We start from the raw sequence: 26,715 nt of genomic DNA on the forward strand, positions 1-26,715 counted from the left end.
ACCAAGGACCAAGGTGACATTTATTTATTTATTTATTTTAATTTGGTTTCATGTTTAATTCAATTATTTGATTTTGAATCTCTAATTGATTTCTATATAAGTCTTGAAATAATAAATTCGCATACTAATTTTTTTATTGGACTTTTTTAATATTCCCTCACGTACATTGCTATGTGTACATTTACTAGTAGTATTAAGTATCAAGTTGTTGTTTTTTTAAATATTTTATTCATATTAATTATTAAGAAGGAAAGAAAAACCAATATATTATGTTTACCATTAAAAAAAAAAGCCAAATAATTTGGATTTTTTTATTCAGATAAAAAAATTTAAGAGATAAATATAAGTTAACAAAATAATAATAATAAAAAATTATTTGAAATTTGAAAGCAAATTACTTTCAATAAAAAGTTAAAAAAGAAGAAGAAAAATAACATAGTTTTTATTATGGCTACAACTTGGGCAGGTTGGTCAGGTTGATGACTAACCAATCCCCAACTCGAATTAAAAAACAAACAAGTTGAACTCAATTCAACCCGAACTTTTACTCGAGGTATTTAATCAAAGTTCAGTCCAATTTCATTTTTCTAAGTTTAGGTTGAGTTCAGGTTGTTTCAAGTTAGACTTAAGTTGGTAGGGTTGCATAATTTAAAATTTATAATATTTAAAAAAAAAACTTTTTAAATGTATTTATATGAAAATTTAAATGGCAAATAAGACAAACTTTTAAGATAGTGACAAAAAATAAATATAAATTTATATATTTTCTAAAAAACTAAAAGACATGATATAATATAATTTGATATTTTAAAAAATAGAAAAAATAAATAAATATTATTTTATAAGAAAATGTGCATTATAAATATTATAAAAACATCAAATTGAATTTGAGTTATTTGAGACTTAATCGGATTCCAATCTAAATTTAGTTTGAATCGAAAAAATTAACTCAAGTTAAATATGAGTATTGAAAATAATTGTCCTGTCAAACTGTGGATTGGGTTCGGATTGGACTCGGTCGGTCACCCCTAGTTTTATGACGTTTAAGAAAACGGAGAAATAACGACCGTCCTGGTAGTGATATGCTGGTAGCCAAGGGCCGTGACGAAACGACGTCGTCAATCCTTTTTAAAAAATTGGATTCAAATGCAGAAACCCAACAAACCGATAGTTTACTCTCACGGCCGGCTTTCGAGTTTGTCCGGTACTCATCGCCTCTACTTCTCCTCCGGAATCTGATTCCATTACCATCACCATGCCAATAATCTCTCTCCTAGAGTTTCAGTTTCAGCTTCAGCTCTTCACTCATGGCCTCTCCCTCTGCCGCCGTTTCTTTCTCCTTTTTCCTCTTCTCCTTTCTCTCATTCGCCCAATCATCTACCATCGGAGTCACCTACATTTCTCGCCTCCTCGAAATCCAAGACCGCGAGAGAGCTCCACCGTCCGTGCAAATTGCTGCCGCCTACGGCGTTCTCCACAGGCTTCTTCCTTCTCACTCCTCCAGCTTTGAGTTTGGCATAGTCTCCAAGGTATTTGTTCTTGCTAGCTTCGGTTATATACAACTATCTCACGTGTAAATTGAGCTTTGCCATTTATAATTTTATTAATTTTGTATACAATTGCATTGAATTCTTACCGGTTGAGTAGTATTCTTGTCTTCATTTGGTCATGTGCTTTCTCTGTTTCCATAACTTGAATGTTGTGAGTAATCATGAAAAAAAAAAGAAAAAAAGAAAGTGGTACTAGAAATCTTCCAATTGGTTGCCACTCTGTTTCTTTGGTTTTGTAAGATTCTAAGTGTCATTTCTAGCAAATGAAAGGAACATCGACGAGAAACTTTCTGCAATGATCTTGACTTCTCTTTTATTGCTTTACAGGAGCAATGTGGTGGAGACTCTTGCTTTATGATTAGCAATCATCCTTCTTCCAGTGGACATGGGGCTCCAGAAATTTTGTATGTTGGGATTCTTTGCTCATTTAATTTGGATTTCTCTGTAGAATTTTCATTAAATAGGGAAATATAGCTTGATTAGTTGCTGTTTCATTGGCCAATCTAGTATGAAGAATTCATGTGTGGAAAAAAATAAGATCTATATATATATTAGAGTTTGAAGCAGTAGGCTACTGCCAAGTGCCATAGATTCAATCAAATATAAATAACATTTTCTCCACTTCTATCATTCTATGTATTGTATCCACTGATTTGTTACTGTCAGGATATAAATTCCATGCATTTGACATACATGGCGTTTCTAAAAGTCATGGTAATTGGAATTTCACTTTTGAAGCATTAAAGAGATGATTTTCTACTATTTATAAACCCTATTGTCTGCATTTAAATTATTAGCCCTTTGGATGGATTTAAGAAAGTAGTTTATGTTGAATAAAAATATATGTTTCTAACATAATCTCGAGTTGTAGCTCCATATACACTACAGCATGAAATCCAATTCAGTTACAGTTACTTCCCATTCAAGAGTCAATATAGAGTATATGGTCAATTTTTCTTGATTCATAAATATTTGTGATTAAAATTTTGCATACATTTCACTGGGAGATGTGTAAGACTTGTTTGATTTGATTCCTTTAGAAGTGTCTGGGTCATATCGGCAGTGTGGAGAATATTGGGGGATGGGGGGCCCATTGAACAGTTAATCACTTTCAAATTTTGTATGCCTTGATACTTGTTAAATATGTTACAAGATATGCACTCACACATGCATATCTACAGTATATCATTCAGTTAAATATACTAAAATATGTGCACTTTCCACATGCATATCTACAATATATCATTTGATTACCAAATAAAATAAGTCAATGGTTGTCTTCTTGAGGCATACTTATTTGTTTCAATTCCCAATTAGAATTACTGGGGTCACTGGGGTGGAGATTATGGCTGGTTTGCACTGGTACTTGAAGCATTGGTGTGGTTCACACATATCTTGGGATAAAACCGGTGGTGCACAACTACTTTCAGTACCTGACTCAGGCTCTTTCCCCCGTGTTCAAGAGGCTGGTATCTTGATTCAGAGACCTATTCCTTGGAACTACTACCAGAATGCTGTTACATCTAGCTGTGAGCTTCTACCTCCAAATCACCTGCTATTTCCTAATCTTTGTCAAACAGAAATTTATGTTATATATTTTGGTGCCTGAGGCCTCAAATTTGAATTATGCTCTGATGGACACTGTCTTCTCTCCTTTATATGTGCTTTCTGAAGATACTTTTGCTTGGTGGGACTGGAAAAGATGGGAAAAGGAAATTGATTGGATGGCTCTCCAAGGCATCAATTTGCCTCTGGCATTTACAGGGCAAGAGGCCATTTGGCAGAAAGTTTTCCGGGTATTTTTGTTTTTGTTCATTTCTCAGAGTTCTCCCTTTGGGTTCAAATGTGCCAAACTTTGCTTAACAATCTATTGTTCATCTTTTCGCAGAATTTCAACATTAGCCATTTGGATTTGAAAGATTTCTTTGGAGGCCCTGCGTTTCTAGCATGGTCACGAATGGGAAATTTGCATGGGTGAGAAATCTTTCTTATGCTTAGTAGGATTAAACATCAGCAGTTCAGATTGGAATGACCTCTTTGTCTTATGTTAACAAGATCAAATTAATTCCTCAAGGAATTTTTCTTATGTTTAGCGGGAAATCTTTTTCAACTTTTGTTTTGGAAGTTCAATCTCACTGGCTGAGGATTTTGATAAGTTAGAATGGGATCTCTTGATAGCATTATTTGCATAGTTTGGTTTATCCTAGAAATTAGCCTACATTGTGCAAGGATTTTGTTACGACTTTATTTTCAATTGATGTGAAGTGTGGGCTATAAGTTCTACATAGATGCCAGAAAATACTAGCAAATGGGAGTGTTACTGTACCTATAAGTAATATGTTATTTTCTCAATTTCTTCATATGCTAATGATTCTTTTACTCAACAGTGGCAGTGATGGCTCTCTTTTATTATGATATGGAACCTTAGCCAGTTTTAGGTCCTCTCTAGACTAATTGTTTTATGTTGTTCACCATTTTTTTCTCCAGCTGTGGATGAGATCTACATTAACATTTCCATCTGATGCTTCTCACAAGAGCTTTCTTCTCATAGGCATTAGCATTGACCTGACAATAGAAGATTTCTTTTATGATGAGTTTTTAGCCAATTCATTTTCTCCCATGAAATCTTTGCTTGCTGGGTCATTCTGTATTCTTTATCCTCTATCTTTTATAACTTTTACATGTAATACCTCAATCACAGCTGGGGTGGACCACTGCCACAAAGTTGGTTAGATCAACAATTACTTCTACAAAAGAAAATTCTTGCTAGAATGTATGAGCTTGGAATGACTCCAGGTACTGATTATCATTTGAAATCTGCTCTGACTAGTTTCCAGTCTCAAAATACTCTTTATGGTTTCATTCGACAAACTATACTCTAGGAGAACTATTTAACTTGATGAAGCAATTAGGCATTACTTCAGGGTCGTACTAGCATTTTTTTTGTCTTATGGAACTCTTGAAATTGTAGAAGACCTAAACAATGTAGCAACATGCTATTAATAATGCTGTTAACATAAGGCAACATTCCTGATCTTGATTTCAAATCTATTTTCACTCTATGAGACAATCGAAAATGTCATTTGTATTCTACCATGGGATTACAGAAGGTATCTGTTAGGTATTCATTTCATAGCAAATATTGAATTTTTTATTGGCTACAACATTTTTTTGGGCACCTTCGCTAAAAATTTTAAGACGCCATATAATTATTTCACAAGATTTTATTATGTCAATAATCAAAGCATCTTCATGATGAAAAAAGGCCTGGAAAATATAATTTATTTATTGACAATAGTTTCTCTATTTTTCATTCATGTATTTTTTGAGAGCATTCTCTATTTGTTGAAGTTCTTAATTCTGTTCCTATGTGCCTCTCAGTCCTTCCAGCCTTCTCTGGAAATGTTCCTGCAGCATTGAAATATATATTCCCATCAGCAAAAATAACACGCTTGGGAAATTGGTGAGTACTGAATTCTGTTATTTAAACTTCAACGAATGTTTTTGACCTTGTTTTAAAATGAAATAATTGTTCTTACTTCGTCAGACACTAATTTGGAGAAACATCTCCTAGTGTTCCTTCAATTGGTGTTAATGTCAGTAGGTTTTGGAGGTTCAGTCATTCCCAACAAGTTCTGAACTTGGAAGTTCTTTCTGCCATTTCTTTTTTCCTGTGTCTTTTTTCAGCAGGGTGTGGGTGTGTGTTAATTGGTGCGGGGGTGTGTGACGGGAGGGGAGAGAAGGTTGGGAATTCATTTCAGGGTTTAGAAATTAGGAAATATTTATTGAGGTGCCATTCAAAGGCAACTTCACATGTGAAAAACAAATTTACTTGGAAAAAAGTGTACATGCTCAGGATAATGTTAGAATTTTTATGCTGGCCCCAATATACCTGTCACATATTTTTTCTTGAATCTTGATAATCATATGTTTAATATCAGTCTAAGATGTTGATTAGAGGACATCATACCCCTCCCAGTACCACCTCCCTCCCACATCTCCGCACCCACAACCCCCCCTTCCTACACCTGGATAACCACATTGAGTGGTATCCTTTAAGTTTAAAATAATTAGTAGTTATTTGCAGTCCGCTTTGAGTAAAATGGTTGCTTTCTTCATCCTCCTAGGTTTACTGTTGGGGGTAATCCCAGATGGTGCTGCACTTATCTTCTTGATGCAACTGATCCCTTGTTCATTGAAATTGGGAAAGCTTTCATCCAGCAACAATTGAAAGGTGAACTCATCTAGATCATCATGAACCCCTTTTAAGTTTGTTTCTGCATGTACTTGGCTACCATACTTGTATAACTCATGCTAAAAAATTTTCTTGTTTCTATTTTTCATTTGGAATAACCTTTTTGGTCAGAATATGGAAGGACTGGACATATATACAACTGGTAAGATATTCTCCTTGTTCTAGAATCATTTGTTAAACACTGTTCTCTTTTACTTCCATTTCCGTAAGTCTTCACTGGTTGAAAGAGGCAGGTACCATCTATCATTTTGTTTAACTTTTGATACAGTTGTGATTAATTTAGCATTGCTGACTGTGTCGGTTATCTATTCACCATATGGTGGCTTGATCTCTTGTAAAGGCCAATATTTATCTTTGTCATTTTCTTCTTTCTTTTTTGGTTCAGTTAATGCATTTTGTATCTTCAGGTTTATTTTGATTGTGTTGTCATTTTCCATTCTATGTTCAATCAGTAGATGCATCTGCATGCAAAAATGTCCACCCTGTGGTATCAGTTCATGGAGGGTGGACATCAGGTCAACAGATTGTCTCAAACCATGATCATAATTTGGTCCATAAAGCCAAATCCAAATACTTCCCTTGCTAGTGGCCCGGTCGTGGTTCTTAAAGAAAGAAATATGGAGTGAAAAAGGAGAAGGAGAGCATTTGGAGAGATTTTCAGACCTCATAAGTTTTCAATCTTGCCCTTTTCTCCTCCAAAAGTGCTAATTCTTTGACCCTATAGTTTCTGTACCTAATCTATTTTTAACATGAAATAAGTTCTTCTTTCCCCTTAAAAGACCAAAGAAAAAAGAGAGAAAATTAAAATGTGGCCATACAATCTATTTTTTGAACTGAATGTAGACCCAAATACTCAAGCTCAAGTAATTATTCTTAAGAAAGTGATTAACTTTAAGTTAAAGGCGTTGACAGGGTAAGAGAAGTTTCGAAAGAGAATGTGGATCAAAATCAATGGAAAATGATTTTCAAGATAGGGGTGAGGACCCTTTAAAGGATTGATTTCCAGGTCTCTTCAATCTTGTGTCTAATGGGGAGGGTTTGGTGGCAGATTTTGGGATGACAAACGGTCGAATCCCTGATTTAGAAGGAACTTTTTTGGATAGTGAGTTGATTGAGGTGGATTCCCTGCTTCAACTGCTGAATCTTTTTTTTCCCTAGTGACTTAGAGGATAGATTAGTTTGGAATGTTGCTAAGAAGGCCTCCTTCTCCATCAAAACCTATTGCTTGCCCCTAGTGTAGGTTGAAGCCTCCTCATTCCTGGCTAAGATGATTTGAAATTCAAGAGCCCTTAGTATGTTTGGTTTATTAGGAATCAGCTTGGAAGAAAATTCTGACTACTGACCAACTTATGAGGAGAAGGTGGAATATGAACGAGTCTTCCAGTCATATCCCATCCACTGCAAATGGATGTCTGGATTATGGACTCTGCTGTTATCCTTGGTTAGTGTTTCATGGGTTGTGTGTGCAAGGCAATGTGGAGGTCAGTTCCTTTGTGTATTTGTTGGATCACCTGCAAAGAGCATAGTAGGAGAACCTTTGAAATTGAGGAGTGATCAAGCTTGGGGATGAAGGATGTACTTCTTCAGACTTTGTTTACATGGTTCAGGCGGGGATTTATGCTCCACTTGTTCATCCTTTTTGCACTTGTTGACAGTATGGAGACTATTTAGCTTTGTAGTTGTTTTGTTTTGTGTTTCTGGTGTGAATCCATCATTGTTATTTTCCTATCCTAAAAAATTATGATTGACAACTATTGAGTAGCACATATGGCTCTCTATAGAATTGAACAGAAAACTGGATTCATGTAGTTCACCCCAAGTGGTTGGGATCAAGTCTTTTTTGGTTGAAATTCTAAAACTTCCAGTCTAACACAGTCCTTAATGAAAATAAATGATTAGAACATTTAATAAGCCCTCATTTTTTTGTGTAACTTTATGACCATCTATAGTGATTTAAATTACAAATTTCAGCTGAATTTTAGAAATAGTCATAGCAACTCTGACAAGACATTTGTAAAGAGCTAAATAGCAAGTAAAATGGATAGGCTTGGAAAAAGGTATGATTCAGCTGACTACATTGTATTGGCAGTTAGCTTAACTTCAAGTAATGGCATAATGCTATCGGGTTTAGAACCAGAGATCCTGATATAGTCATAAAAGATATTAAGCTGTTCTCTACTTGCTGCACACCTTAAATGAGCAGAAATACACCTATCAAAGTTACATATTAATTAAAGGGCAATTCTCTTTTCCTCTGATATTTTTCTTTCTTCTTTTATGTCTTTGCATATAATAAGAAAATATTCTTCCAGAGAGTGATATCATATTTTATAACCATTAGCTGAATCTATTTCAGTGATACTTTCGATGAGAACACTCCACCTGTTGATGACCCAGAATACATCTCTTCATTAGGTGCAGCAATATTTAAGGGAGTGCAGAGTGGTGATAGCAATGCTATCTGGCTAATGCAGGTGAAGGATAAATTTCTATGAAGTTCTTTTCCTAAAACCACAAAATGTCTTCATTTAGTACACCAAGTAAATGAAGCTCATGCAATATGGTTTTATGTTAGTCTCAGTTATTTGGAATTGGATCTGCATAGTCACTGTTCCATCATGGTCTTGACCATCTTTTTTTTATATAGTTTATCCATCAGTCTTGAGTTCAGTCAGCATTAACTTTCATTGTGTTTCAACATTGTAACTGTTCTGGTTTTCTACTGTAGGGATGGCTGTTTTCGTATGATCCATTCTGGAGGCCTCCACAAATGAAGGTCATTCCACAATTGTCATTTTCTTCTCCCCTCATTTTGCTTCTAATCACCCTATATGAGCATGTTTGAATCTTCACTCATTTGTTAAATTTGTTTGAGCTTGTGTTCAGAACTTCAAACTGAAGTAAACTTTGATGAAGATAAAAATGGGGTTTAAGATTGGAGCATTTAATAGAGCCAATGAAATTTATAGACCCTTTTCTTCTCTATAATTTGAAGTCCGAAACCTGTTGAAGAATATCATTGAAAATGTCAGGTTTTAAAATTTTCGATCATGAATTTTCTTAGCAAAATAAGTAAGAGTATAGTGAAAACAAATAAAATAAGAATGTAGGAACTCTTCATCAGGATCAATTGTATGCATATTTGGAAAAGCATTTTGGTTCTCTTGGAGAGAGACTCAATGAAATTTCCCCATGGCTTTGCTCCAAATCTTCAGAGTTCATATTAATACATAAAAGACTAGGTTTTCACGCACAAAATTGAGACCAAACTTTGGCTAAATATTGGCAAAATTTTGGATTTCGGTCAGCCTCGATATGGAAACAGCTCCCAAATTTCCGCCAGCCAAAAATCGCCAATATATCACAAATTTTCTCCATTTTATCACGATAAATCACTGATATTTAGGTTATTTTATCACCACATCAATGAAAAATGAGCTGTGCTTAAAATTTAAGGGAGAGGGACTTGAACCCTACCCTCCAATCAAAAGAAATAGGGGTGTTACCTCAAGCTAACTTCCACTTTAATACTATTAGTGGACAAAAAATATATACAACTTAGTTTGTCTCCCCTAAAATTTTATATTTGTGTAGAAAACGAAATATTAAAAATAAAAATTCAGTAAAAAAATTAAATTTTAATTATCTTATTTTCAATGTCCATTAAACCATTGGTTGGAAATATAAAAACCTTCATGATAATCTTCTTAATGAATTGCTTTGTTTATTCTATATAGTAATTAAATGCGAGAGAAACATAAACTTGTAAATGAAATTATGAACATATAAACAAAAAATAATCATACATACATTATTATTTCTTTTATATACTTAAATCCTTCCAAACTCGATAGATCATTTTAATAATAAATGTGTTTTCAAATACCGCATATTGTTGTTCAACATCATGTTTATCATACATATATTGTTTTCTTAAAAAAAAAAAAAAAACAACTTTAGTATATGTATTATTGCTTGTTTTATCATTTTTGAATTTTTTACCCAATATTTCTATGAGTTTTTGATCAATTTCAATTCCATTAAAAAAAATTTCTGGAATTTCCTTCCAAAATTCTGTAACATCCAACCACTGATATTTCATAAATTTTTAATATTTTAATCTTTGCCTACAAGTATGCTTCTTTCATTTTAACCAACACCCATTTAATGCATGCTCTACCGTACATAAAGGTTTTCTTTTAGATGTTGAAGGGACTTGTGGTAACTCATATGAAATGCTCCTTACATGATTTTTGTAATCGTTTGTTGGTATCACAATTCCTGCATCATCTGCAGCATTTCACAACTTTCCTATCCTTTAATACAATGGTTTTAACCTTTGCTTATGGATGTACACATATACATGCAAAAGCTAGTCTATATATATGCATAGACACACCCAAGCCAACCTCCACTTTATAGTAATTCATGTTTGAGGAGTTTTTCTGCCACTGATATGTTACAATTTTTGATCTAATCTTGAATCTTTAATGTGGTTAAGTTCCGCATCCTTAGTTGCATATGCTGTTCCCTGGATTAACTGTAACCTGTGCTTGTTTGCAGGCACTTCTGCATTCTGTTCCTATGGGAAGGCTGGTTGTCCTTGATCTATTTGCTGAAGTGAAGCCTATATGGATTACTTCAGAGCAGTTCTATGGTGTTCCTTACATTTGGAAAGTTACAGTTCTCTTTCTAATTGCCAATAATATGATGTCATTTAGCTGATCAAGAACTAGCATGTCAGATACTTGTGAATTGCATCCATGGTCACTACCATTTGACGAGAGTTTTTTCTATTTACAAAACAATCCATCTTTGATTACTACAAAATGCATTCAATGGCTTTTTTACTTGCAAATTGGTTCACCTCTATTTACTTCCAAACTGTCATTAGGTGTATTGTGCCCTTTCATTCCAAAACATAATACAGAGATTGGTTTTTCTTCATTATCTAACAAGTTTTCACGCATTCACAATCAGAGCTGGCATTTTGATTTGAGCTGGTTAGGTCCCTTTGTTTTCCTCTTTTCAGCCTAAAAGGGCCCATCTGAATCCATTCTGCTTTATATATCGAGGTTATATTTCATAATATGAAAATAATGACAGAAAGGCATTTAAAAAAATTAGGATCTTAATTTGAACATAATCTCAAATGAATAATAAGAAACTTCGTAAAGAACTGGAGCTAGAAAGGTTTCGGCTTGAGTGTGATATTGATGCTTCAAGGTTGATGACAAAATGGTACAAAGAAATCAGGAAGACAGTAGTCATTAGAAATTCACAAATGAGAAATTCTGTTCTTTCTGTGTAATGCAATTACTTGAGTTAGAACAAATCCAATGGCCCAACATTCAAACCATATCCTTTTAACTCAAGCAGGTAGGCGAAACCATCAAAACAACTGCATATTTTCCATCTAAGCACACGTATAGAAGTTCAACCTCCTTCTCCAGATTCTGAGTTGTTGTCATGTACCTAAATGCAAGGTTCATGGAGAAATCCACTTTTCAAACTTGTTATTTATTCTATATGCATGTACATATTTTGATCAATTACTGAATCTAATAAATGTAAGTTCATAAGCCACATGAAAGTTCTGCCTTTTTTTTTTTTTCTTTTTTCCATTTTTTTTCCTCTCATTTATGTGATTTATTGTTCTGCTTTACAGGTGCATGCTGCACAATTTTGCTGGGAATATTGAGATGTATGGGATTTTAGATGCAGTAGCGTCTGGTCCAGTTGATGCTCGTACTAGTGAAAACTCGACAATGGCAAGTTTATGGTTCAACTCTTGTTTTTTCAAAATATTATATTCATTTGTTAGTATGCCATAAGATTTTGTAAACACCATGTCAATGTGATGTCATTGTTAAACAGCATGATTGTGACAATTGAGAGTGACTGCAACACTTAGTATGTGGTTCTCACCATCTAGATACTACTACTGGCAAAATATGCTGAAAGTGCAGTGGTTTTCATTTGTAAATATATTAGACAGAAATGACAGAAATTAAGTTAGTTCCTCCCAATCATGGTTGGGAAAAACATAAATTCATAGATAGACAAGTATGAGTATTACTAAGGAACTTGAAATTGAAATGATTATGTATTAACGCACTTCCATGACAAGTATGACGAGTTTTCAAAAAGATTCCATTTCAATAGCATAGGTTACTTGCAACTGATTTTGCTGTTTCCAATTTCCAAAATACGGTTACATATGTTTATGTATCTTTTTGCATTGTACTTGTATTCAGAACTGACATTTTTTTCTTTCATTTTTCTCCCTTCTCCCACACAATAAGTGAACAGAGAGAAGTGAACATTCTCATATATGTTCACACATGAACATAAACTCTATTTAGAAAATCTAGTGTATAATCAGTGTCCTTGTACTGGCCCCTTTGTTGCCCCTTTCCTTGGTTAGAGCACTTGGGGACCAGCACAATCATTGCTTAATCTCTCTATCTCTCTCTCTCGCTCACACACACACACACACAAAGCGCAACTTCTGCATAATTTTTCACTGATATTTTTATTATCTAGCTTGTTTGTGTATCCTAGTCTATCTAGTTACTTTTTGTGTATCTTAATCTATCTAGTTACTTTTCTGAAGGTTGGTGTTGGGATGTCGATGGAGGGTATTGAACAGAATCCTGTTGTTTACGATCTCATGTCTGAAATGGCATTTCAACGTAACAAAGTTGATGTGAAGGTACTGTTAAATTTCTTTCTTAATGCTTTAAGATTTTGGAAATTTAAAATGCAAGTTACTGTGGCTTTTAAGTGGTGTAGCATACACTTCCCTTTGCCATCTCTGTTTTAAGCCTGAACTGCCTGTGGCAACACCTGGTGCTGTCTATCATAAAAGAAAGAAAACATGCCTTAGGAATTGCGATTGATCCTTGTTTCCAGTGTCGGTTTACTGGCATATCTGCTGGTATTCCCCCAAGTGCATGCATAAGCAAGACAGCATTAATCAGGGCCAACCATGCTAGTATCTAAATATTGCATGCAAATAGGTTGAATGCACACAGAGACATGTATATTCACAGCCATACAAACTCTGCAAACAGGTTGAATACACATTTAAAGAAACATGCATATTTACACATCCATAAAAACCAAAGTTTTTGTTCTGCCATGTATTTATAAGAACTATCTCTAGATACCCATACTTTATCAGTGTGTTCAACTCTCTACTTCAAATTCTCTGGCAATTTCTATATTATTATTATTTTGATAGGTAAACAAAAAAAATAAAAAATAATAATAATAATAATAATAAATAAATAAATAAATAAATAAATGAATATAAATATAAATATAAATAAAAATCTATCAGCCTTCATAAAACTCGTTTTCTGGATCTACATATTAGCCAAATTCTGCACATATACTTATGTCTTTTCTTTTTATTGTCCTCATGCTTTTTCAGTTCAAAACATCATTTTACTTGCTCTTCTTTCAGGTGTGGATTGCTCTGTATTCAACCAGACGTTATGGGAAATCCGTTCCAGAAATACAAGATGCCTGGAACATATTATATCATACAATTTATAACTGCACAGATGGTTCCTATGTAAGTGTCCCTACTTGATAACAAGTCCTACTTTATATACTAAGTTGTATCCAGTCCACTTATAGCATGGGAAGGTGGATTAGTAGAGCTATACATATTATGTCTCGTATTTTGTTTGCATTCCCCTCATCAAGCTCCATAACCAGGAACTGGTTATCCATTAATATAAGCATGGGCATTTTGATTGAAATCTTGGACCTTTGTGATATCATGGTCACAGGACAAAAACAGAGATGTGATTGTTGCATTTCCAGATATTGATCCATCCTTTATTCCTACACCAAAATTATCCATGCCCGGAGGTTACCACCGCTATGGAAAATCAGTGTCAAGAAGAGCAGCCCTAAAGGAAATAACTAATTCCTTCGAGCAACCTCATCTATGGTATTCAACTTCTGAAGTGAAAGATGCGTTGGGACTTTTTATTGCAAGTGGAGATCAATTATCAGGAAGTAACACTTACAGGTTAGCATCTGTAGATTTTAGAACAGTTAACATGTATCAGCAGCTCATTTTCTTTGTTGTTTTGTCATTTTACACTCTTATATATGCCTTTTTTAGTATCTCTCTTTCCTTTTTCTTTTGTCTATGCCATTTTCATTGTGTACTCAGGTACGACCTTGTCGACTTGACAAGGCAAGCTTTGGCAAAATATGCAAACCAACTGTTCTTAGAGGTAATAGAAGCCTATCAGCTAAATGATGTCCGCGGAGCTGCTTGCCACAGCCAGAAGTTTCTAGAACTTGTGGAAGATATGGACACTCTCTTAGCTTGCCATGACGGGTTTCTTCTAGGACCTTGGTTAGAAAGTGCCAAGCAACTAGCCCAAGATGAACAACAAGAAATACAGGTGAGAAATCGTCAAGCGCACACTGTAATTAAATTTGAATTGACATGGCCATTTACAGATGTCGTCCAACATGCAGTTTGAATGGAACGCGAGAACTCAAATAACTATGTGGTTCGACAACACAGAGGATGAAGCAAGTCTTCTTCGGGATTATGGTAGGATGATGCATTAAGCCATAGTACCAATTGTTGTCAATTTTCCTTGAGATACAGTTCTTTAGAGCTCGGGCTAGTCCATTAGGTGCAGTATAATTACCCAATATCTAATTGAAGTTGGGGGAGTATCTTAACTGCATCCTGTACCCTCTCATCCATGCCTACCACCTAGAGGCGTAATTCGGCAGTGTTGAAGTTTTTCTGATCCGAACTTAATTTGAGTTGAGCTTGGATGAAAGTTGGGACAATCTGAGCCCAATTATGAAAAATTTATAATATATATTATCCTATATAATAATTTTTTTTTAGTTCTTTAAAAATATATAAAATTATAATTATATTATACTTTTTACTTGAAAGATATATAAATTTATTTTTTTATTATTATTATGAAATTTTATGACATTTATTATTTAGATTTTGATGTAAATATATTTAAAAAAGTTATTAAAAGATATTATAAATAAATTTTAAATCATACAGTCCAATTAACCCAATTTCAATCCAATCAAGTTGGATTAGACTTTGGTTAATTGTTTTCTAATTTGGGTTGAGCTTAAATTAAGCATGGAATCCTATCTGTCTAAGTTGCAACCATGCTAGCACCCTTTGCCCTGCATTTTTACATCCCACCATTCTTCCATGTAGCATACTGGTATTACTGTTCACTCATGGTGTCATAATTTCTTGCATTTGTTCTAGGAAACAAGTACTGGAGTGGACTGTTACGAGATTACTATGGTCCCCGAGCAGCCATATATTTCAAATATTTATTCGAAAGTCTGGAGACTGGCAATGAATTTGCTCTGAAAGATTGGAGGAGGGAATGGATCAAGCTCACAAATGATTGGCAAAACAGCAGGAATGCGTACCCGGTGAGAAGCTCAGGAAATGCTATTGACACATCCCGACGGCTCTACAACAAATATTTGCACGATCCTGAGATTTACGATCTCTGAGTGAATGGCTTTGTAAAATAACAAATCGAATGAACTTCTACATGTTTGACTTACTTTGAAATGCTTTTCCAAACGTGCCATTCTGCTAAAAGGGGTCCATCCACAATTCTCCCTTTTCTTAACGGATTTGCTAATGTACTTGTAGATGGGTCAGGAAAGTTCTTGGAAAAGGTTTGGGGTGGTCGCGTGGCTGCCAAGAAATTCCTTTTTTCTAATAATTCCTATGTTGCCTAATATAAATAGATGGGCGTAAGGCTTTGACAGTCAAAACTCAAAAGCCCTCCGGATTATTCCAGAAGCTGACGGCAGACGCGCTTGAATGAATTCATGATCCTATCCTCTGTATATGTGACAGCTAATTGCCATTAATGCCATCACATACCCATCTAATCAAATGCCAATGGGTAAGGGTATTTGGGTCCTTTACAAAATAATTACTTTGACTTGTTATATGCCCATCCACTCGTGTTGAATCAGACAATTGTGACATTCTTGACTCCTTAAACCAGGACCCTTCCCTATAAAAGGCATGGCATATTAACCTAAGGAAAGACGTAATAGAATTCCTTACAATCTCTCTTCATCTTTCTCCTTTTCTGAAAAGCCTTTTCAGTTCGTTTGGCGAAGCAAAGCTTAATTCTTAAGGTGTGGAGATGGAGAACACATGGGCCGATCAGTGGGACTACAACCCGGATCCAGCAGCAGACAAGAAGGGCAAGAGTGGAGGCGGAGCAGCCTCTAAATATGGGAAGAAGGTGGGAGAAGGGCTGGGGAAGACGAAAGTAGCGGCTTCACATGGGCTGAAGAAGGTGAAGGCAGGATCCTCAGTTGGCCTTCAGTGGATCAAAGAAAAGTACCATCAGACCACCCATAAGTAGTGATGAAGGACGGACGACTGACTCTTCATTTATTCAATCTTTGATCACTTGATTTGCCGTTGGTCTTTTTAATCCATTCGTTTGTGCAGAATGTTCAGAACTTGCAGGATTTTAATATGATTTTATGCTTCTCTTTTACCATTTCTTTCCAAAGTTGTGTTCATGTATTGTCTTCCTACGTAGATTCCTCCCTTTCCTATTACAAATTTGATCGGAAATTTTTCTGAATTCATCAAATATTAGGATCATGTTATTTTAAAATAACTTAATAAATAATCGACATAATTTCTATTTATTTTTAAAATTAAAAAAAATATATATAACTTTTATATAAGATAACAACTATTCTTAAAATGATTTTAAAACTCCCTCATAAAAATTTTGATACCTCTATATTATTTTTATAGATTTTTAATTTTATATAAATTATTTTTAATTTTTTATTTTGAAAATGTGAAGCCAAACACAACCTAAATTGCCTATCATTTGGCACGTGTTAGGAATTTCCCAACGAGTTGGGTATGGTATGGCATGGGTTAGGAACTTGCAAGAGGGTGGGTTGGCCACGGCATGACTGAACCTTTTAACCTACCCCAATCCGCCTAAGTTGATATATTGAAAAAAATATATAGAAAGAGAATATTTGAAATTTGTTATAAAAAGTAAAAACCAATTACATATATTAGAGAAATACCAAAAGAGAAATGTTGTGATAAATATGGAAATATAAGATTTTAAAGCTCATATTAGAAATTTAAGGTTTGTCATGTTTTTTGCAACTTATTTTTGAAAATTGTCAAAAATAATTTAGAAACAAAATTTAAAAAATATGATTAAATGGGTTTGTATTTTTTTTTTAAAAAAATAGTTTCTATTTTTTTTAATAGTTTCCATTTTTAAAAATAGAAAACTGTTTTTAAATCACACCGTAAAACTAGCTCTTAACGAGTATGTTACGAAGTTTTTTAATTTGTGAAATGGAATTTTAGGGAAAGAATGTACAAAAATATAGTAAATATGTATAAGGTTATTTTAGGGAAGAAAACATATGCTTTGCGTGTTTGCTAAAGAAGCTAAAGTTTAATAAGTCTATAGTAAGAAAATTAATTTATAAATAAATAGGTGAACAAATAAAAATATGGTAAAATTTATTTATTGAATTCATCATAATTATGGAAAAAACCAAAAAAAAATCAAAATTAAAAGTCCATATATATAGTAATTTTAAAAAAAGAAAAGAAGAATAAAATGATCTTTAGAAAGAAAAAAAATGGGAGAGGAGGAATAAGAAAGGAAGATTTTCATATGGTATATAAAAATAGGGAAAATAAATATTTGATATATTTAACATTAAACTAAAATTAACAAATAATGACAAAAATAATTAATGGTGTTCCCATTATCTTCCATTTTCCATATGTGTACTTGAGTCTCATTTTTCCTAAGTCTAACTTTTTAGTAATTAATATAGATAAGGAATCTAAAATTTCAGAATTTATTATAAATATGAAATTAAAAAATATAATTTATTGATAAACATGAGTGAATAATTAAAAGATAAATTTAATATTACCATTACAATATTTAGCATAAATGGGAAAAAAGTAAGATAATAAGGGAGTGTTTGGTAACTTAATATTTATTACTTAATGACTTAAATTGATTTTTAAGTTAAATTATATTTAAATTATTGATTTAAAATTCATTACTTAATTTTTACCTTAATATTTAATAAAATTAGTTTAAAATTTATTGTAAATCATTAGATTAACGTATTTATCTTCATCAATTATAACTAAAGTAAACAAGGTCAAGTTACAATGTCATGGAATAATAAAAGAGATCTTAAAAGTAAAATAAAAATATGAACTTAAGAATAAATTAATTATTTTTACTTATTAATTAAAATAATTTTTTACTTTAAATCACATAATTAAATTATTTTACCAAATATACTTAATTTACTTAATGACTTAAATTAAGTTATTAAGTCACTTTAAGTTATAAATTGGTTTGTTAAGAAAATAACTAAAAAATAAATTGAATACTAGTTGTGAAAAATATCATATGATATGTGTGAAATTCTATATAAAGCAAAATTTTCTATATATAGAATAGATTTAAAAGAAAATTTCCTTCTTATAATATGCACTTGTATAGTATTTTTTTTTTTTCAAATTGTTTTTCCCATAAGTATGATTTCAAAATTAAATTACTCTTTTCAGGCACTATACAAATCCAACTTCTGAATGCAATATGCAAGTACTTTCATTTTTTTTATTTTATAAATATCTTATAGTCAATTTAAATAAATATTAATATTATATTTTTCATAAAAAAATTAATAATAATTTTAAAAATTCTTAATATTATATTATAATATTTTAATACATTGAATTTACTTTCAAATAAATAATAATATTACACAAACTACAAGGAATAAATATAAAATGAATGGATAATAATTTTTTTAAAATAATATAGTTGTGCTAATTTTTTTTAATTATGAATATTAAATAGAAAAAGCATAAATCACATATTATTTTGTTAAAATTATAATATCATTAATAAAGTCATAGACCAAATTTTTTTGTTGTTAAATATCAATAATTATATTTTATAAAATGATAATTCTCTTTTTTAATATGAAAATAAAACAATACTCAGAGTGAATAAAAATAATTTTTACGAATAATGAAGATTTTTGTAATATCCAAAAAAATGTATACATACATCCACACACATATATATCTATATCTATATATATATATATATATATATATATATATATATATATATATATATATATATATATATATATATATATATATAAAAGTAATTTTTAAAATATTATCAAATACTTTTTAAAAAAAAAAAATTCAAGTAAAAACATTTTTAAAAAACACAATCAAATGAGACTCTAAGATTTGTATAAATATTGAAATATAATAATTTATTATTAAAATTTTGAAATATAATACTTAATTTTAATGAAAGGCCAAAAAAAAAATGAAAAAAAAAAATAAAAATGGAGCACCTTATAAAGTGAATGAAAAGGCAATTTTTGGAAAAACAATATAGGTGCGTGAAAGAGGAGTATGTTTCAAAAATAACACACTTTGTACATAAAGGTGAAAGTTTAAAGTTCTATGTCCTAATTTGTTTTCAAATAATACATGGAAAGTTGATTTTTGCGAAAAAATATTCCAAAACAAGGATGTTGAAAAAATGAAATAACAAAAAGGTTTACAAATTTTTTTTTTTTTTTCAAATTTGGAGTGTAGTTTCTGTGTTTTCTGGAACCGAACGGTCGATATTTCTAGGACACAGGAAGGAGAAGAAAGAAGGAAGAAGAAAAGGGAAAGGGTGACTATCTGAACTTCTGAAGTCGAAAGGGGACTGTCGACAAAGGCGCATATATCAGATAAGTGGGTGGAAATGGAAACTAAAATACCATGTCGGCAACTCTTTATCGACGGCGAATGGGTCGAACCCATCAAGAAGGGGCGCATCCCCGTCGTCAATCCCGCCATTGATCATATAATCGGTTGTTTCTCTCTCTATTTTTTGGTGTATGCTTTGAATGGATTCAGTCCTCACGACTTATTTAACTTTGTTTTCGTGTGATTGATCGTTCATTTCTGTGATTATTATCTCTGTGATCGATGGACGAAGTTTTTGGTGGGTGGGTCTTCCATGATTTCTTTGTTTGGTTGCTGGGAGGATGTGGGGAGAGCAAGGGGACTGAAAATTTGGATGTTGGGTTTTTTTTTCGTTTTCTAGAGCTTTAGTGAGAACATATGGTTTACTGGGCACAGTAGGACTAGTTCTTTTGTAGCTGAGTGGGGTTTCTGTGCAACATCCAAAAGTTTCTTTCTTTTTGTTTGTCTTTTTTTTTTTCTTCAGCATTTAAAGGAGGGGTTAGTGAAATTGAATGTTGGGCTTTGTGGAACTGTGTCAGGGGATATTCCGGCGGCCACCGGTGAAGATGTGGAGCTTGCTGTGGATGCTGCCCGAAGAGCCTTTGCCAGGAATAAGGGGGCAGATCGGGTTAACGCGCCTGGTGCTGTTCGTGCTAAGTATTTGCGTGCCATTGCTGCCAAGGTATCCAAATTTGCGCGCTGCTGATCAATTTGAATACAAACTACTTGGTTTTCATTTAGGTGCGAGATTTTCTTGGGGTAGTCCCATTGACGGTGGGCAGGATGCTGGAGAGAATTTGAAAGTAAAGTACAATCTCAAGGCTGATTATGCGTTCTTACCTTTTCATTTGCATGCAGATAAGAGAGAGAGTCTGAATTGGCCAAACTCGAGGCAATTGATAGTGGAAAACCTCTGGATGAAACAACATGGGATATTGTATGTTTGAGGAACTATAGTGTTTTTTCAGGTTATCTATCCTGTATATTGTCTTACATCCTTGGTAATGTTGTGCAGGATGATGTTGCTTCTTGTTTTGAATACTTTGCAGATCATGCAGAAGCTTTAGATGCACAGAAAAAGGCTCCATTGCCACTTCCTATGGAGACATTTAAGTGTCATGTTTTTAAGGAGCCCGTTGGTGTTGTTGGATTGATTACGCCATGGTATTTTTCTTATTGATTTCTTTGTTGATCATCTATGTTATCTTTCTTTGCTTTTTCATCTTTTTTTGTTGTATTACTTTGTTAGTCAATGCAGGTCGTTTGTTAAGCCAAGCACATCTTTACTCTTTCCTTAATTGCTTTCTTGTATAAGTGAAAAGAATATAATTTACATGTGTAATCAATCAATTTGATTTCCACTTAAAAGTTCTTAACTTTGATACTTGTTTTGAACTTCACACGATCTTCATGCACATGGTTTGTTTTTCATTTACTTGGTATTGTGCAGAACATTATATTTTTTCATCAATAAGAAAATTGAAAAAATGAATTGTTTTGGGTAGTTTGACATCTTCTGGGTATTGATCTTTGATCTGAGCATTCCTACAAATGCTTTGTACTTATTGCAACTCATCATAGATGTCGCACATTTAAATTAGGTAACAGTCTAACTTGCTTCTTGATATTGTGAATTTATGATGACTAATGATACACTTGGACGGTGGTATGCAGTCCCAAAAAGATTAATCAACCAAAATCTGTACTTTGTTATTGATTTTATTTGGATGGTGGAATAAAAGTTTAGTCAACCAACCTTGAATGTTAGGAAACTGGAACCAGTGGCACGGTGAAAAATGGTTGTTTGATTGTTGACAAGAATGATTTGTGTTTGTGATACTCATGGATTACTGCTGTCAAGGGTCTTCATGTCTAATAAACTAACAAATGGTCTTTTCTTTCTTCTTTGTTTCAGGAATTACCCACTGCTATTAGCTACATGGAAAGTAGCTCCTGCCCTGGCTGCTGGTTGTGCAGCAATACTAAAGCCATCCGAGTTGGCTTCTGTGTATGTCCTTGTTGGTTTATATTGACATTTTTCTGTTGTGTTGGATTCTCTTGTTGTACTCCTATTGACATACGTCTGTTTCAGGACTTGTTTAGAGCTAGCTGATGTGTGTATAGAGGTGGGTCTGCCATAACTGGATTGGGCACTGAAGCTGGTGCACCATTGGCATCTCATCTCCATGTTGACAAGGTGCAATTGACTCAGATTCATTAATAACTGCATGAATCTATATGTTTCTCTATATCCTGGAAATTTGGCAATTGCAATATAATTATGGTAAATGTGCCATGTTGTAACAGCAAACATATTAATTTTCAACAGATTTCATTTACTGGAAGCCCTGTTACTGGGAGCAAGATCATGACAGCTGCAGCTTAACTGGTGAAGGTATGTTTAAATTATAATTTAATTGTTGTACTTATTGGCAATGCCTGTGGTTTTCTCTCTTTCCTTTTTTTCTTTTTCCCTGGCGTTTTTTTCTTTACCGTTCTGATATGTTGTGCTTTATTGGCAGCCTGTTTCATTGGAGCTTGGTGGAAAGAGTCCCATTCTTGTGTTTGAGGATGTTGACCTTGACAAGGGTTAGTGCCTTCTGAAGTACAATTTTAAGTTCATAACTTCTTTCATTTTCATTTTAAATAAATCATATGATGAGAGTTTTCTGGCATTTCAAGCCTTGAACAATAGAAGAATAAACATATGTTTTTTGGGATGTTGGTATCATTATATATTTATCCCCTCTTATCTATCATGCAAAAGCTGCTGAATGGACTGCTTTTGATTGCTTTTGGACAAATGGCCAAATATGTAGTGCAACTTCTCGTCTTCTTGTGCAAGTAAGTATTATATCAAAAATCATGTTCTATCCAAACATTTCCATGACTATTTAAATCTACAAACTTTAAACATGTTATCAACTTATTTGCTGCTTTTTTGGGCTGACATTTAGGCATGCATCAGGATATGGCATGCAAACTATAATCTGTCTGTTATTATTAATTGTTTTAACTATAGTCTTTGTCCATCGGTAGTGTATTAGAATGTTAAAAAATAAATGAATAAATAAATAATGGGTTAAAACATTGATCTCTGCAAGACATGCCCTGGGAAGTGGCTCCTCTTTTGTTGTGTCTTTCAATTTCTTGCTGCATGAAACAAACAGAGAATATTAGCTTATCACTTGCCAATTCTTCCTTTGATGCAGTTCCTTTCTTGCAATCAAGTAAGCCCATAATATAAGGATGATATACACTGCAAAATTATGGCTCCACCAATCTCTCTTTCCCTCTCTCTATCTCTCTCTCACATATGAATCCATGCATGTGCTTGAAGCCTTTAACCCATTAGAATTTTTATGAAGAATGACATCTATATCCTTCTTTCTGAAATAAATAATGGATTAAATTTTTTAAAGGTACACATAGAAAACAAGATTGTGAAACTTTATCCAGCATCCTTTCTAATGAATAAAGTCTTACATGCTACAAAGCAAACTAAGAGCATAAAAGTTGTTTCATCTTTCATTTGTCTTTGCATTTAGTTTATCTAGTTTTTGTTGATTTCTTTTCCCTTGCTTATCAAGAGGTATATTCTCCTACAATTATCTCCAGGAAAGCATTGCAGCAGAATTTTTAGACAAGCTTGTGAAATGGACCAAAAATATCAAGATTTCAGATCCCTTGGAAGAAGGTTGTAAACTTGGTCCTGTTGTCAGCAGAGGGCAGGTAAGTTGCTATATTCAATCCTTGTAGTTCCTCTTCCTTTTATTTTGTTTCTTGTTGCTCCAATATTCGTAGAAATTTTTTATAACTGGGAGGGGTCATACTTCATTCTGTATTATTTTCCCCTGATGCTTTTCTTTCTATTAATTTCGCCCATTAATAGAACACTATAAATTTTATATTTATTTCATTGTATAACTAGACCATCAGTGATGTGTTGTATCTGATCGTGCTTATGTAGAGGTAATAAGCATTGTGGTTACAAATTCGAAAGTCAAGAATTACCCAGCCTTAATGATTCTTTCAATATTTCAAGCATGACTTGAATATCTTTGGTTGGGACTATATCAGGACGACATATCTGTTTGTACTTTCCTGTAATGGATTATATGGTATAGAAAGACTGCTACTAAAAGATCCTTCGTCTTGCTATAAGTATCTGGAAGTGGGATGATTTTGATGAGCTTGATGATTTTTTTTTTTTTTATCTATTTTTTAAATCAATTTAATGAAAAAACTGTCTATTATATGACTCTTGATATTTCCACCTGTAAAACTTACTGTGCTGACTGCCTAAGTTCCACAATTTCTTGTTTGATGATCACGAACGTCTCACATGATCCCTATGTGCATTAACAATATTCCTCATTAAATTTTCTTTTTTTCTTTTTTTTTTATGGAGTTAAGACGTGAAAATATTTACTATGTATTTCATTTGCTGCAGTATGAGAAGGTATCAGAGTTTATTTGAACAGCTACAAGTGAAGGTGGAACAATATTGTGCGGTGGGGGTTGTCCCCAGGTAGAATGTTTTGATTGTCAACATCACTGTTGCTTCTTTCTGAATTCTAGTTAAGATTTTATTATTTTGCAAATAATGGCAGCATTTGAAGAGGGGTTTCTTCATTGAACCAACCATTATAAGTGATGCAACTACCTCCATGCAAATTTGGAGAGAGGAAGTTTTTGGACCTGTCCTATGTGTTAAAACATTTAGTACTGAAGATGATGCCATTGAACTAGCAAATGACAGCTCGTGAGTTGATTTGTTTGTTTGAAAATGAAGTTTTTTCTGAGAACCTGTTTGGGTTGTATTTCTTGCCTTCTTTGTCTGGTTTATCAAGTTACAATTTGGTGATGTTTCACAGTTATGCCTTAGCAGGTGCCGTAATTTCAGATGATCTGGAGAGGTGTGATCGTGTGTCAAAGGTGAGATTTTATTGTATTTATATCATGAGCAATCACCCATCTCTGAATAATCATGAAGACTGCATGGAGACCATCTAGTTCTGGAAATGTCAATTATATATCTTTCTTTTTGCTTCTCTGCAGGCCCTTAATGCAGGGATTGTATGGGTCAACTGCTCACAGCCATGCTTCTGCCAAGCTCCATGGGGAGGCAATAAGCGTAGTGGTTTTGGGCGTGAACTAGGGCCACGGAATGTCCTGATTTCCCTGGATCAGAATTGTAAAGTAGACAGGTTCAAAATATTTTCTTGAGCAAGGCTATCAGTTACCATATTGAAAAAGCATCCATTTTCCTCTCATCCTCATATACAAAATTTCTTCCTCTGTAATAAGTCTTCGTATCTTATAAAAGGATGCATTTTTGGTTTAGCATTTTCAACCTAATAGATAAGACGTTTTGAATTTTGTTATAGACACATGGGCACAAAAAAATCTGAGTTGAATATATGAACTCTAACATGGATCCAAAGATGTTAATACTATCATATGACTCGGTGCATTTAGCACTGTTTTCTGATTATGCTAATGATAATCTTCCTTTCTTCTATCCTTTCAACGCAGGGGACTAGATAACTACTTAAATGTGAAGCAGGTCACTCAGTACATCTCCAGTGAACCATGGGGCTGGTACCAGTCTCCTTCAAAGCTGTGAAAATTTCTTCAGACCCTGAAACAGAAAACCTCTGATGTGTTTATCTTGGGAAAGAAAGCAGTACTATGAGAGGGCCATCATCTAGTGAAGATGATGTTAGGATGACTGCAACAACGATAAAATACCAGAGCTAGTTTGTTGTTGAGTAGGGGCAAGACTCTATATCTATAATCTATATTTCCTTATATTTTCTATAGTTAAGTTAAGTCTTATATACATAAGAAGGGAACATGCAATTTTTTTATTTGCCTTGCCTAATCTAATTTCGGGGAAGGAAGATTTCGTTCTTTTATCTTGTCGATAGAGGCTTCCTGATTACTAATCAGGAATATGGGTAAAAAAAAAAAAAAGATCTCGAGAAAAAAAAAAAAAGAACTATTCGCAACCTTTGATTCTTTCTACAATTCGATCTTATGTCACTAAAGAAAACTCCATTTTTATGATTTTTACTTTAATTCCGATAAAATAACTACTTGTTTGACACAAATAAAATAATTGAACTTAAGGCTCTACTTGATTTTTTTTGGATTCAAAGGAAAGAAAGCGTGAAGCTGAAATAACTCACTCAGAACACCCTTTAAAGTATTACGTGGTACGATTGGATCGAATAAGCCCTTATGGAATAAATATTCAGCCGCTTGTGAACCTTCAGGTACTGTCTTTTTCAATGTTTGTTCAATTACCCTTTTACCCGCAAATGCAATGTAGGAATTGGGTTCGGCAATAATGATATCTCCCAACATACCAAAACTTCTTGTTACCCCACCAGTAGTAGGAGATGGAAGGATTGATACATAAAATCACTTTTTATTTGATTGATAATCATATAAAGCGGAAGATATTTTAGTTATTTGCATCAAGCTCAAACTTCCTTCTTGCATGCCTGATAAAATAGCAGAGCTAGTTTGTTGTTGAGTAGGGGCTTATACTGTTTGCAATAAACAGCAGAACTAGGTCATTATTTGGTTTGTTTTCTTCTGTTTGCACTGGCTAAAAATCATAATAGGTCAGCTTGAGGGGTAGATGGTATTGAAAATTGAACAATATGGAGTTGAACCACAGAATTATCCATTACCATTTTGTATCTTGTGCAGTCTCTTCATCTTCTGAGAGTTGAAGAAGCATCCAGGTAGACCTGTGCCACAGTTTTTACTTTGATCGACCTTAATCCAACCTATTTCTTAAGAAGTATTTTGTGCAACCTATTTCTTATGGTCCTTAAATTTAGAAAAAAATATTCTATGTTTATTTTATTTGTTTTACCACCTTGACATGTCCCTTAATCACGAGGCGCGGAGATGAAGTGTTAACATAATTTAAAGGATGGGCAGCAATCTACGACCAAAATCACCTAGGATGTGATGCAATCTATTACCAAAATCACCTAATAAGTGAGTAAATTATTTTGGAAAATAAAAAATATGTTCTGCCCACT

General features: G+C 33.4%; 2 protein-coding genes and 1 pseudogene across 2 annotated transcripts; all 3 read left to right on the forward strand.

Moving 5' to 3' along the window:
* Nucleotides 1–1,121: 1,121 nt before the first annotated feature.
* LOC117905167 (alpha-N-acetylglucosaminidase-like) lies at nt 1,122–15,569 on the forward strand. The gene is made up of 19 exons (XM_034818092.1): nt 1,122–1,529; nt 1,878–1,954; nt 2,868–3,079; nt 3,225–3,346; nt 3,439–3,524; nt 4,252–4,346; nt 4,932–5,013; nt 5,678–5,784; nt 5,917–5,947; nt 8,162–8,279; nt 8,534–8,581; nt 10,369–10,478; nt 11,474–11,576; nt 12,422–12,520; nt 13,277–13,387; nt 13,608–13,852; nt 14,000–14,237; nt 14,314–14,392; nt 15,095–15,569. Exons 1-19 carry the CDS (start codon nt 1,308–1,310, stop codon nt 15,349–15,351), a joined length of 2,442 nt encoding a protein of 813 aa, XP_034673983.1. The 5' UTR covers nt 1,122–1,307; the 3' UTR covers nt 15,352–15,569.
* Nucleotides 15,570–15,883: 314 nt separating this feature from the next.
* On the forward strand, nt 15,884–16,382 carry LOC117905168. Its single transcript, XM_034818093.1, has one exon. The coding sequence runs from the start codon at nt 16,005–16,007 to the stop codon at nt 16,227–16,229; it is 225 nt and encodes a 74-aa protein (XP_034673984.1). The 5' UTR covers nt 15,884–16,004; the 3' UTR covers nt 16,230–16,382.
* Nucleotides 16,383–19,531: 3,149 nt separating this feature from the next.
* Nucleotides 19,532–25,630, forward strand: LOC117904512 (annotated as a pseudogene).
* Nucleotides 25,631–26,715: the final 1,085 nt, after the last annotated feature.

This window comes from Vitis riparia, chromosome 17 (assembly GCF_004353265.1).
Source record: "Vitis riparia cultivar Riparia Gloire de Montpellier isolate 1030 chromosome 17, EGFV_Vit.rip_1.0, whole genome shotgun sequence".
Classification (NCBI taxonomy): domain Eukaryota; kingdom Viridiplantae; phylum Streptophyta; class Magnoliopsida; order Vitales; family Vitaceae; genus Vitis; species Vitis riparia.

Coding starts and splice junctions, on each gene's coding strand:
- LOC117905167 (XM_034818092.1), top strand. CDS start 1,308: ATGGCCTCTCCCTCTGCCGCCGTTTCTTTCTCCTTTTTCCTCTTCTCC. Junction 3,080..3,224: donor GAATGCTGTTACATCTAGCT/GTGAGCTTCTAC, acceptor TGCTTTCTGAAG/ATACTTTTGCTTGGTGGGAC. Junction 5,014..5,677: donor ATAACACGCTTGGGAAATTG/GTGAGTACTGAA, acceptor TCATCCTCCTAG/GTTTACTGTTGGGGGTAATC.
- LOC117905168 (XM_034818093.1), top strand. CDS start 16,005: ATGGAGAACACATGGGCCGATCAGTGGGACTACAACCCGGATCCAGCA.